This window comes from Stegodyphus dumicola, chromosome 8 (assembly GCF_044657685.1).
Source record: "Stegodyphus dumicola isolate Sdum_Otavi_A_Nest chromosome 8, ASM4465768v1".
In the NCBI taxonomy this organism is placed as follows: Eukaryota; Metazoa; Arthropoda; class Arachnida; order Araneae; family Eresidae; genus Stegodyphus; species Stegodyphus dumicola.
Genome location: NC_140775.1, coordinates 69,256,059 through 69,269,561, shown reverse-complemented (window position 1 = coordinate 69,269,561; position 13,503 = coordinate 69,256,059). Strand labels below are relative to the sequence as shown.

Here is a 13,503-nt window from a genome sequence, read left to right as displayed (position 1 = left end):
AGGAAGAAAATCGTTGCAATCTTATGAAATTCCGGCCATTGTACATTAGAATTCTGATAATCTGCAAATTTCAAGCTCATTTTTGGATGTATGCAAATAAAATTTTGATTTTTAGAAAATTCAGCATGGCAGATGATGTAACAGGAATGTTTTCCCGATATAAATATTTTTTCAACAAAAAATACTCTATATAAGAAGCCAATTTATTTCATATTCAGCGATTTAATATTTTCTGCATAACTCTTTTTTTATTGTATTTACAGATAACGATTTTCCAAATTTTTCATTTTAGATAAATCATTACTTCTGACTGTACATTCTGTTGATTTTATGTGGTTAAGATGTGTAAAGAATTTATTTATCCACAGCATTTAAGAATTTGAATTTCACATGAAATGCTCCTCAGAGTTGGTTTGTTTACATGCTATGTAATGAATGCAGTATTTTTTACATTCTTATAAAATAGGAATAGATTCATAAAAATAGTGGTGTTATTAAATCCACCATTAAGGACTGTTCACGCTAGGGTTTAGCTGAGCTAATGGAGATACCTGGCCAACAGAGTTCCACAATGTTTGGGGGGGGGGAAGAGATTTTTTTTTTTTTTTTTTTTTTTTTTTTCAATTGACCTGAACTTCACATATACTATTAAGGACCATTCATGCTAGGGTTTAGCTGAGCTAATGGAGACATCTGGCCAACAAAGTTCCACAGTGTTGGGAAAAAAAAAAAAAAAAAAACATATAGCAGAGCAAGCTGATACACTGAATTGACTCCATTACTTCAGAGAAGTCTCAGTGTGGGCCAAGTTAGTTAAAACTGTACTGTTGAGACTTATACACAGTGCATTTGGATGTATATGCATTTTTTTTTCTTTCATTTAAAAGAATAAAATTTATCTAAAATGTACTTTTGCTGGTGGATACATAATTTTTTTACTTAATATATTTTGATAAATTTTTACAGAAGGCTGCTTGTATACACTGATGGAAAATGAAATCCCAATACAAAGAAATCAGTTTAGAGGAATGAAATGTAGACAAACTGTTTGTCTACGTAACATATATATTTGAATTGTTTCAAGGTCAAAGAAAAGAACTGCCATTTTATATGTGAAATGGTGGCATGTTAATAACCATTATAGTTACCATGATGTTTAATGCAAATGCACATGCATTGTGTTGCACACGTGCTATTTGTTATTTTGTGGGATGAAGTTCCATACCTGTTGCACTTGGTCAGTGCAATCAGCAACAGTTCATGCTGTTTGCAGATGACATTGGAATTTGTCAACCAATCATGTCCCATGTGTGCTCGATGGAAAAAATATTGGAGGATCTTGCAGGCCATAGCAACATGCTGACACTCTGAACAGCATTTTTGGGTGATAGCACCAATATGGAGACAAGTGTTATTCTGGTTATAAAATGCCCCTTGGAATGTTGCTGAAGAATGGCAGCCCAACTGGTGCAGTCACCAATTTGAGGTACAAATTTGCTGTCAAGGTGTATGGGAAAGTGCTGTCACAGAAAATCGCTCCTGGTATGGTCTGGTGTAGATTGTATGTATTTACACTGTACACAGCTTGTGTCTAAGTGCTCACCTTGCCTCATCACTAGCACCATAACAGACATCTGAGAATACAACAGGTATTCATTTTGTCCTTCTCTGAGCTCTAGCTTTACACCATCAAAGTCACAAATGGTGGTGATTTGGAGTTAGTGGTATAACTGTTACAGGCTTGGAGCTGTCTCTCAAGTAATTGATTACTTACAGTTTGATCTGCCAATGTGGTACCAACAAAAGCTTGAATGTCTGCTGCAGATGCAGTGCAATGTGCTACAGCTATACAGTGAATAACAGTGGTTTTTCATTTGAATGGTAGCATGTGTGTAGCCAGACTGCAGCCTTCTTCAGACAGTACCTTCCAATGACCCACTGCTGCCAATACACATGCACGGTTTATACATTCTTGCCAAGTCTTTCTGCAGTATCACAAAAAGAAAATTCACCTCCTTTTAGTCTTACAACATGGTCTCATTCAAACTCGGTAAGCTGCTAATACTAATTCTTTGTTTCCTTAAAGATATTGTTGGCTCAAATCTTCCTCACAATGCCCAGTCTAGAAGGTAAACAAAACACACAGAATTTACATAGCATATTTAAAGCAAATGTGATTTGCATGTTCTTTAAAGTGCTACTTAATGGTACACTTATTTATCTAATGAGAAACACGAATAGATGTCATCTTTCAGATATGCAAACATGCCTCCTAAATTTTATTTATATAGCGCTGCTCCTTTTTGGTGTTTGAATTTCATTTTCAATCAATATATGTATATATAATTAAAGGGAATTACACCTATTAAAATTCTTATATTTCACATTAAATTAAGAGAGCTAAGAAAGTAAAAGAATTACAATTTGAAGTGTAAGTAAATTTCAATTTACAAATTAATTTTTAAGAAATATTAAAATTTTTTAAAGGTTTAGAACATTCTTTTAGTAAAAGTCAAAATTGGTATGGAAAAATTGCTTTACTAGCTATGGCTAAGAGTAGTGGATGTGCATAATGTTAATAACTGCACATATACAGAAAGTAAGAAATTAAGAACCTATTTTAAACAAAGACCCAAAAAAGTGCAATTCAATACTAATAAATTTTAAAATAGCCAATAAATATACAACATAAGAATTAAAGAAATTTGGTATCCTCCTCTTGATAATGTTACATCAGATTTAATTGAGTTCCTCTTTATTTATTTTTGTGGTTTTTGTATAAATTTTCAAGTTTTTTTTTTTTTTTTTTTTTTTTAAATTTTTAGGCTTTAATTTCACATTTCTTTAATACTTATTTTGTATATTTATAGGATATTTTGAAATTTATTAGTAAGGAATTTCACTTTTCTGGGTCTTTGTGTAAAGTAGGTTCTAAATTTCTTACTTTTTGTCTATCTGATCAATTTTCAGCAGCATATTTTGTGAAAATACTTAGAATAATTATGTATTTAAATTAAAAAAAATGTGGTACTATATATGCATATACACACACACACACTGCACTCTTGATTATCCAGGCTAATGCTGAGGAAGCAGATCGTGGATAACTGAAAAACATGAATAATCCAAACTATTAATTTTCATGCATATTGTATGTGTTTATATCTTAAACAAATCAGTAATATTGCATTTTTTTAAAAACATTTAAATATTTGTTGAATGTCACTGCATATTTTTCAAAGTGCTATTCTGTCGTATTCGAATTCCCTTTGGTTGCGAATGTCCAAGAGAGTTTCAACATAAGTCATTGATATCTCGGAACATATTATTATCAGTATCCTTCTTCACTTGTATTTTCAATATCACTCTGTGCCTCTTCTGACATTTGGTTATATCATAAACATTTTGCATGCCAATTCCATATTTTTTGGTGAATTTTACTGTTGATTTGCATGTTCAAACCTTTTGATTAACGTAAATTTATATTTTAATTTTAACACAGCTTTGTGCTTAGTACTTATGGTGTGTTCTTAATTCTTTTTTTTTTTTTTTTTTTTTTTTTTTTTTTGTTGTTGTAAAATTTTAAATCAAGTTTTAAAAAAATATGAAAGCACATATAAAAAAAAAAAAATCCTAGAGATTAGCCAAAATGAAGCCTTTGATTATGCAAAAAAATTGTATGAGGTACTTGTTGAAACTAAACATAAAGACAAAATTCAGCAGTTTTTAGTACATGCTGAGACTCGCACATGTTTTTTTTTTACACACTCTTAAGTATACTGTTGAGTGTGTGTGCATGGGCACCACAATGAATGAATAATCTGCACCCAGATAATGCAGGGCAAGTCAAAATGAATATAGTGGCTACAAATGGCTATAACTATTTAATGGAAAAGATATCGATAAGAGTAACACAGAATGTACGCAAAACTACAAAATTTCTTTAAGTGCAGGTGCAGTGAAGCAGAAGCCTATGCATGCGAGTTAAAACTTTGCGACGACAAGAAACCTGTTTATTGCGGGCGTCTCATTAGTAAAAATAGCAAGTCCCATGCAGAAAGCATTCTGCGTGTTAGAATTTGAAAAATGCCATTCTGTTATAAAAGTGCAGAGAAGATTTCATCAGTGCTACAAACAAGGACCTCCAAATGTGAATAACACGCGCAGATGGCATCAGATGTTTAAAGAAACAGGATGTCTGTGCAAAGGGAAAAGTAGCGGAAGGCCATGTGTTTCAGCAGATAATGTAAAAAGAATTCACCGCACATATGAACGAAGGCCATGGAAATCGGCGTACAAAGGCAGTAGGGAGTTACAAATGCCACAAAAAACAGTATGGTATGTTCTCAGAAAGATGCTGCAAATAAAACAATTGCATTATTCAATTTGTGCAGCAATTGAAACAGGAAGACTATGGCAATCGTATGAATTACGCTACGTTTATGCTGGAAAGCATCGAAGATAAAACAATGGGGCTGATCATCTCATTTTTAGCGATGAATTCTCCTTCCAAATAAGTGGGAAGATTAACTGGTACAGCAGTCGAATATGGGGTACGGAGAAGCCTTCCACTTTAATTGAACATGAAATGCGACTCAGCGAAAGTTAATGTGTTCTGCGCAATCTCATCATGTAAATTATACGGTCCTTTTTTCTTCAGTGAGCGAAGAGTGACATCAAATGTTTACCTAGACATGCTTGAGGTATGGTTAATGCCACAGCTAGACTCTGTTCCACAGATTACACCTTTCAGCAAGATGGAGCACCCCACACTGGAGTACAAAGGTTCATAGATTTTTAAATCAACATCTTCCATAGTGTTGGATCGGTTGAAGTGGAGCTGCTGACGATGTCTTCTACTCTTGGCCATGAGATCTCCAGACTTGACACCCTGCAATTTTTTTCTATGAGGTTATGTGAAAGACAGGGTGTTTAGCCTCTCATGCCCCAAACAACTGAAGAACTCAAAGTATGCATAATAATGCGCTTGCATTGGTGATTGAACAAATGCTTCAGAATGTATGGCGTGAAATGGACTACCGCCTAGATGTTGTCCATGTGACCAAGGGAAGTCACATAGAACATCTATGATGTATGTATGCAAAATTTTAAAGTAGCCATTTGTAATCGCTATATTCATTTTGACTTATCTGGTATATATAGTCTGCAAAAAAGGTATCTTTATGATTTGAATTTGGCTATTATAAGAAATATTAATGATACTAATTTTATTATCTATTTCAACTCGCATGAAAGAAGTGCCTATCCATTCTGTATTATCAACAACACAAAATTGAAGATTTTAAAACACAAGTTTAATAGTAATTTATTAAATCCAAAAAGTAAAAATTATATATATATACATATATAGAAATATTTATTCATACATAAATTTTACTTAAAATTATTTTTACATTTAAGTATAAATCCTGAAGAGTAAAAATTCATATTTTTACAAATTTCAAAAACTGCTTACAAGATTGAATTAATATTGAGCTTCAGTAGATCCTTAAGTTTTTGAATAAGATTATTGAGACCAAAAATATAGTTTGAATCCTCTTCAGAACATGAAAAAGTATGAGCAAAATCAATCATTACAATGCGGAACAAAGAACAAGTAGACTGAATTTTTAAACACACATTTTTGCTCAAATTGCATACATCACAAATATCTGAAACTTCCATACAGAAGCATTTAGGTAGAAGATAAACTTTATTTTTCTCCACATCTGATATAGATGTTTCTAAATTTGCTTTATCGCATTGGGGACTATGAATGTTCCTTATATTACTTTGAATCCACTTGGTCCAAGATGATGTAATGCCTTCATACACAAATAATAATGAACTACCGTAAAAAGCAAATTTTCGTTCCTTTGAAAACCACTGAGAAAGTAGCACTAACTTGTGAACAAATCCACTTAATATCAAACAATTTAGTAGCTCATTTTCTGTTAAAAATATTCCCAAAGCTAAAAAAAAAAAATATATATATATATATATATATATATAGTATACTTTTATTAATGTACCTAAAACATAATACTGCCATATAAAATATACATATACAGTAGATTTAAAAGGGGCATAATGTATTCCACATTCATATTACTAAAACATTTAATATATCTAAACCAGAGGTTAAACTTAAGACACTTCCCGCTGCAATGACACTTCCTGCTGCAATAAAATATCAGTTATGTTTATCCACAAATTTAGATGTAGCCTATGTATCTACCTACCTGTCTGCCTACATCCACACACATGTATGTGCACAGAAAAAGGGGGACTGCTATATGTATATCCATAAAAAATTATTTTCAATACTGAGTCCTTATTTTATATGTATTTGAAATAAATGACACTCAACTTTCCACTACTCTGATTAATTACATACATCATCATCAATTAAAGTTATGATTTCTCGAATTACTACGAGAAAGTGGTTTTTGGTATGGGAAATTTGCTCCTTTTTATACCACATACACTTAAGTTTCATATACACCAAAGAATAATTATATGATGGCTATTTACCTCAGGTACTGAGCCTCTTTCGGCCCAAAAACAGCAGCCGTGAAAACAAAATAGCTATCTTAGTAATGTGGTACTAATGTCTTAAAAGCAGGTCTTCCAGTTTCTATAGAGTTTGGGAAAGAGATGATGGTGCAGGGAAAACTATTTCCCCAATATGAATTAAATATTTGATTAAATTCATGACTGATAGAACTGAAAGCCATGGCATTTAATGAAATTAACTATCATGATCATCGGACCACACTCTGATGATCCTTGCAGCATTCATGATGATGACCATAGCATATGAAGTCTGATATGATTGTCCACAAACAGCACAATTGACATTAATGAGTAATTAGTTCAAATGTCTGACAGTTATTAGAGTTTGTTCCACTTGGTTAATAGGCTTCATTCCCATAAAAACATCACCCACAACATCATATATTCTTCAACTGACAGGCATGGCTTCAGCCCTATAGGCTATCAGTATAGTTGTCATTCTATATAAAGTAAACACATAACATATAACAACATAAAATAAAATACACTATATTTGTTTGTGGGGATCACTTAGCCGATGCCCTCTAGAAAATCACAGCGTTAGAGACCTGCCTATATTTTAGGTATGCAAGTGCCATACCACCGATAGTATTCAGCATATAATATGCTCAAATGTTTATATCATGCATTAACAGTTTGGATTTGTCAAAATAGGTGATGCATTTGAATCATCCACATCTCAATGTATCACTACTGGTGTACCCTGGATATGAACTGTTATTAAGCTAGTGCAGTTAGCACTGAGATCTGATTACATCAGAGGCCAAGAAGCTCCATACACAGAAATGTTTGATGTGCTGTTAAATATTACCTTGCATGCTGATGTAGTTGCTGATGATTTGTAGCACTGTAGGTCAGTGCTATTCATGAACAATATACACACAGTCACCTGCAGGTGAAATTGTATCTACTTCCTAAAGAGCTACAATTTTGCATGATCCTCCTCTTTTTTTTAATTAATTTTTTTCTTTAAAATGTTGTCATTTGCATCCTGCCAATTATGAAAGATAAAAAAAAAAAAAAAAAAAAAAAGCTTTTCAAGATTAGGTAAATAAATTGTTTTATTTTTTATTATTTATTTTAATAATTAAAATCTAAGATTCATTCTTGAAATATAAAGGCTCCAAATCTGCTAGAATGAACAGTGCCAACATATAATTACATAACTATAATGAATAAATAAAGCCAGCTACATAAAGCATTAAAAATATCAGCGACAGCCAAATATAGACAAATAATATGAAAAATACTATTTTTATTTGTATATTAAAAAAAGCATATGTTATTGCTTGAATCTTGCTTAAAACAAACCAAAAACATTCTTAAAAATAGTAAATAATGTACTTATATACAAATATAAAAGTTTAAAAACTGTAAATACAAAACAAAATGTCAATATGGTGGCAGTGGAAAGCTCAATGGCATTTTAGAAAGCCAAAAGAATTCTTAAGAGTCCAGACGAATTTTTAAAAAAATGAAGAATGAAAAAAAAAAAAAAAAAAATTAGGCCAGAATATAAGAATTTCTGGAAATCATGTATTTTATGGTAGAAAGATGTCTCATAACTTTAGAGCAAAACAAATAGAACTTTATATAATAGTAAATATGCTGACTACTGACTGAATATATAGCACATGAAGTACAATAAAAATATAATCAGAGCAGTAATCTGTTTTATTTGAGCTGCATTTCACAAACTGAACTGAGTCAACTTTAAAAATCAACTTTATGATGCTGTTTTAAGATTTTATGGTTTTTTATGCCCACTCTTCCAGTCAATCTCAAGAAATTTTGGTGCAAAAATAGTTTTTTTTTGGGTAGGGGGCATGGTTAGCATTAAAGATGGAATGTGCTGAATTGAAGGGGGGTTCATATTGTTTTGCTATTGGCAAAAATGCCAAAATTTCTCACCCTTTCTGGGGTTGAATGTTGCAGCCTCCACCCTTTAAAAGAGAATGTATGCTCGAAAAAGCATATTTTCAACATGTGCACGGAAATAATCTCCAATTCTCTGAAGTATGCCTAATGTGTTAGGTGTGTTAAGGTATATAGTAATCCCATTGGTTACAGCTGAAAACATCGCGGACGAAAACGTTGCAGAGAAAACAGTGCAGGGCGAAAACGTCGTGGTACAAAACATCGCAGGAGAAAAGAAAGCAAAGAGAAAATATTGCAGTTCTAAAACATTGTGGTCGGAAATAAAGCTGTTCAAAAACTTTGCAGTTTAAAAACATCATCATTGAAAATATTGCGGTGAAAAATAAAGTACATACAAATCATCACATGACGATAAAATCCCATACTGATATATTATGTAATTGACTTTCGACATAGCTAACAAATCGACATCCAAAAAATTGATTGGAAGCTATACATGAAAATGTTAAAAACACAAAAATAAACAGAAACAATATCAGATTAACAAATGTAAAAGAAAATAATTTGATAACTAACTAAGCAATTTTTATAGAGGTAACCTCATGCAGTTATTTATCTTCCTTTTTCTGAGCATTTTCAGACTATATTTTTCATAAAAAATTATCAATAAAATTTTATAAAAAAAGGGTTAATTTATTAATGACCATTGTTAATTAACTATGTTATTTAATTTTTAAGTGCTCAAGTTTCCTTATTTTTTTAGCAAAAATTTATTACTTCATTCCAAATCATTATATGAAAATGCATTTACAACTTTTAAAACCTGAAAATGCATGTGTGCAATGTTATCGTCATGCGATAACTTGTAGGTATTTCATTTTTACCACGATATTTTCGACGATGATGTTTTTAAATTGCGAAGTTTCTGAACAACTTTATTTTCGACCGCAATATTTTGTACCAGGATGTTTTAGAACTGCAATATTTTCTCTTTTCTCCCAAGATGTTTGTACCACGATCTTTTTGCCCTGCATTGTTTTCGCCCGCGATGTTTTCGGCGAACACCGATCCCACTACATTATGTTGGCACTGACCAACTATCAAGCGGGTTTATCCTGTTAACCCTTTCGACCTGACTTTTGCATAGCCAAAATTTAACTATGAAAAGTAATTTAATTTAATGTTAACATACTAAAAGAAGTGTAATATGAGTTTAAAGTTTTTAACTTTTCCCATTTCCTGGAAATTTCGTACAACAATATGTCCCAATCATATTGTCAACTGGGACTATTTGCCGTAATTGTCTAGGATATTGTGATAGTAACCTTATACTGTATGTGAATAAATACTAAAGTTAAATGAAATGTACCGAATATTTTATTTTTACAGTACAAGTTAAGTATAAGATGACATAAAGCAGTCTTTACAAAGTGCAACCTGACACATTTGGCAAATAGGCCAGGTTTCTTTAGACATATATTTGTTTTCTAATTCCTTAAAAACACTGCAAACGTAAAAACCTGTTTAAAAGCGAGTTCTACTTACTGAATAAGTAATGAAATCTAATCTTTAGGACGTATGTGCCCGTTAGAACCAATAGGGTTGATACCACTTTCCTGCAATCTACCATGGCTTCGGGTTAGTGACTTCTGAAACACTAGATTCACAAGATGGAATATTCCAGGAAAGCTCCAGCGATGTCCTGTCTAGGTTTACTCATTGGCCTATAGAATGTGGGCCCATTCAACTACCTCCTAAGAAAACATCAGATGGATGGACGTCCTCTTCAGTGAGAAATCAGTCTTCACCAGTGCATTCCCATCTGAGGAACAGACTGCCGAGACTTACAGCTTTACAAGGGGGAAGACTGCTTCAACACCAGTCAAGAGAATCTGCAGATATGTAGTTTACAAAATTTTTCATGAGTTTTCCTTCATCTAAATTCCTATCAATTATTCAAGAACTTTAAACTTTTCGCCTCAATGTGAACAGCTGGCAGTAAGTTGTTCGAACTTCGGATGGTTAAAATAAGCAATTTTTGAAAATAATACTTTTTCATGTGGCCGTAAATTATAGTATTCATGCAAATAACAGCTTACCAAATAATAGTCTTTCAGTGCAATGTTTGTTAATTTTTTTTATCTATTTAAAATTATACAATTAGAAAATACATTATGTAGTTTGATTTAATTAAATCAGTTATTTGTTTCCAGTCTCTCTCTTGTCTTATACACTCTTGTTAACTGAAGAAAAAGGTATAAGTCTCTATTAAATAAACTAGATCAAAGTAATAATAATAATAAACAGAGAATGTTTTTCTGTACAAGGTTTATTCATGAACATCAAAGATGAACTACTACGTATGCAAAAATATGATGTCACAGTTCCTTTTACAAATAAACACTGCTGCCTACATCTAATGGGAAGCTGAGAATACATACGAGGGCAATCCCAAAAAAAAAGTCTCCTATTTTTTCGGGACGTAGAGAAAGTTTTAATACGGTTGTTGGCAACACTGTTGTGAGTGGTGCCTTCTCTGCTACCACATAAGCATGCAGGCGCTTCGCTCGGATGCTCAGTCTTGGCTTGGCAGCCATTCGAAATGGAGCTCCCGATAAACGTTACCGCCAAGTGCGAAGTGCGTGCAGTTATTCGATTTTTGAACGCAAAAGGCGTTAAACCGGTTGAAATTCACTGCCTATTGACGGAAGTGTATGGACAGTCATACATGGATGTCAAAAACATTCGCAAGTGGTGTACAGAGTTTACAGCCAATCGTACTGAAATTAATGACGAAGAAAGGAGCGGGAGGCCGTCAATTGCCGACGAGACAATCGCGAAAGTTGAGGAACTCATGCATAGAGATCAGAGGATCACTCTGGATGCTTTCTGCATTTTGGTTACTGAGGTTTCCAGAAGCACCATCCACAGGATTTTAACGGAAAAGTTGCAATATCGGAAGGTGTGTGCAAGATGGGTACCGCATATGCTGACAGAAGACCACAAATGGCAACGGTTTGATTCTTGATTGTCTGGACGGCGGTTCTGCTTCGATGATGAGGTGAAAAATGAGGTTCAACACTTCCTGAAGGGCATGGCGTCAAGCTGGTATGACATGCGCATTGTAAAACTGCCACAGCGTCTACAAAAATGCATCGACCAAAATGGCGATTATGTTGAAAAATAAAGCATTCTTCAATCTTTAAATTGATGTAGCAATTGTAAAAAATAAACAGTTCTTTGTATATCTAAAAATATAGGAGATCTTATTTTTTGGGATTGGCCTCGTACATTTGTATTTGACTTTAACCAGGGTTGTTCCCCAATGTTAAGTTTTTAGTTTTCTTTAATACACACACTACACATTCTCTGTCTTCATTTATTTGAACATTTTACTACTTTCCAAATTTTGTTATATTTTACATTATTTTAAGTGCCTTTATAGAATACTGGCAGCTAAATTTTCTTTTACTACAAGGTGATGCACGAAAAACTGGCCAATGTATATGTACAGGAAAATGCTCGTCTCACCTACTTCATTGTTGTAACGACAACGACACTATCACGTACACATACTATCAGTCATGAAGACATGTAAGTAGATGTATCCTCTTCAACAAAGTGCTAATATATCGGAGGCTAGTGACTGCAATACCGGTACACAGGTAGACCAAATACCAATACTTTGTGCTATTTTTTAATTTCGTTAAACTCGTATTTGCTGAGGTAAAATACCAGTATTTTCAGTATTAGCTACAAATAATAATTTTTTTTTAATTAAAGGGTTTAGTTTAACTTACTGGGCATCTACTCTTATTTGAAATACACATTTTTTTAAATCTGTGTGATAGTATCAAAGTCAATATTTGCTGTCTGACGTCTGTCCTGTTCTACTCTCTCTGTCTGCATAATGTCAGGGTCAAATATGAAGCATGTATAAAATCTAACCTCACATCATGTGACTCAACTTCTCCAACCAGCTTTTACCGGCATATTCAGACCACAATTTCTTCACCAGAGCCTCACATTAGCCTCATAGCTATTACTACATGATGATCTTCAAGCTTATCACTTTTCCTGAATAATGCTACGCTAACATTCGAAAAATGACTTCTGCATTTGCTAGGGATAGGCAGTACCACCCAGGAGTCTTCAGTCAGAAATACGTAGCGTATTCGGAAACTAAGTACCGTTTCATTTTAGCGCTGTGGTAGGCATCCCGCGCATGCGCACTAGTCTTTCTTGTTCACTGACTTTCAATTGTCGCCATTTTGGTTGCTCTATGTTGTGTTTTCAGTTTGCTGTGCACATTCAAAATGTTTAAGACAATTAGTTCTCCCGCTGACTGTGAGATTCGTGCCGTGATTAAATTTTTGAATGTGAGAAATGTTAAACCGGCCGAAATTTATCGTCAAGTGACAGAAGTTTACGGTGAATACGCGATAAGTGATGGAATGGTGAGAAAGTGGGTAAGAATGTTTAATGCAGGTCGAACAAATGTCCACGCTGAGGCTCGGAGTGGTCGGCCTTCTGTTGTCACCGATGATTTGGTAAGGAAAGTTGATGAAGCAATTCATGAGAACAGACGCTTCACAATGACAACTCTTTCAGAGGCATTTCCACAAATTTCACGTACTGTTTTGTTCGAAATTGTGTCTGACCGCTTGAATTATCGCAAACTGTGTTCCTGATGGGTTCCAAAAATGCTCACTGATGTTCACAAAACAAAGCGACTTGGTAGTCCCCAGATTTGTCACCAATTGAGCATATCTGGGATTATTTGAGACAGCAAGTTGCACAGCCTACGAGATGACCAAACTAGAGGCATGTTTACAGCAACTGTGGAATGAGATGTCTCCGGAACTTGTACACCTCAATGCCTGCTCGTATCGCATCGTGCATTCCCGCTAGAGGTGGTCCAACAGAGTACTAAGACTTCCATTCATGCGCACTTTCTTCTGCAATAAATTATCCTCTTTTCTTTGATTTTCTAATCACTAACTTATATTAAAGTAGTACTTACATACGTAAAATTTTGTTTCATTCTGA

General features: G+C 33.6%; 1 protein-coding gene across 5 annotated transcripts in view; it reads right to left on the bottom strand.

Moving 5' to 3' along the window:
* Positions 1 to 5,310: 5,310 nt before the first annotated feature.
* Positions 5,311 to 13,503, bottom strand: part of Ipk2 (Inositol phosphate kinase 2) — a 34,257-nt gene continuing 26,064 nt past the window's right edge. For 2 of the 5 annotated variants that reach the window (XM_085821969.1, XM_085821970.1), the window contains one exon: positions 5,311 to 5,972. In XM_085821969.1, coding sequence (XP_085678095.1) covers positions 5,473 to 5,972 — 500 coding nt within the window. In that variant the 3' untranslated portion in view covers positions 5,311 to 5,472. Of the gene's footprint in view, positions 5,973 to 10,085; positions 10,347 to 13,503 lie in introns of those variants that run through there. The other 3 variants (XR_015042600.1, XM_085821971.1, XR_015042599.1) reach the window with 2 other exon arrangements.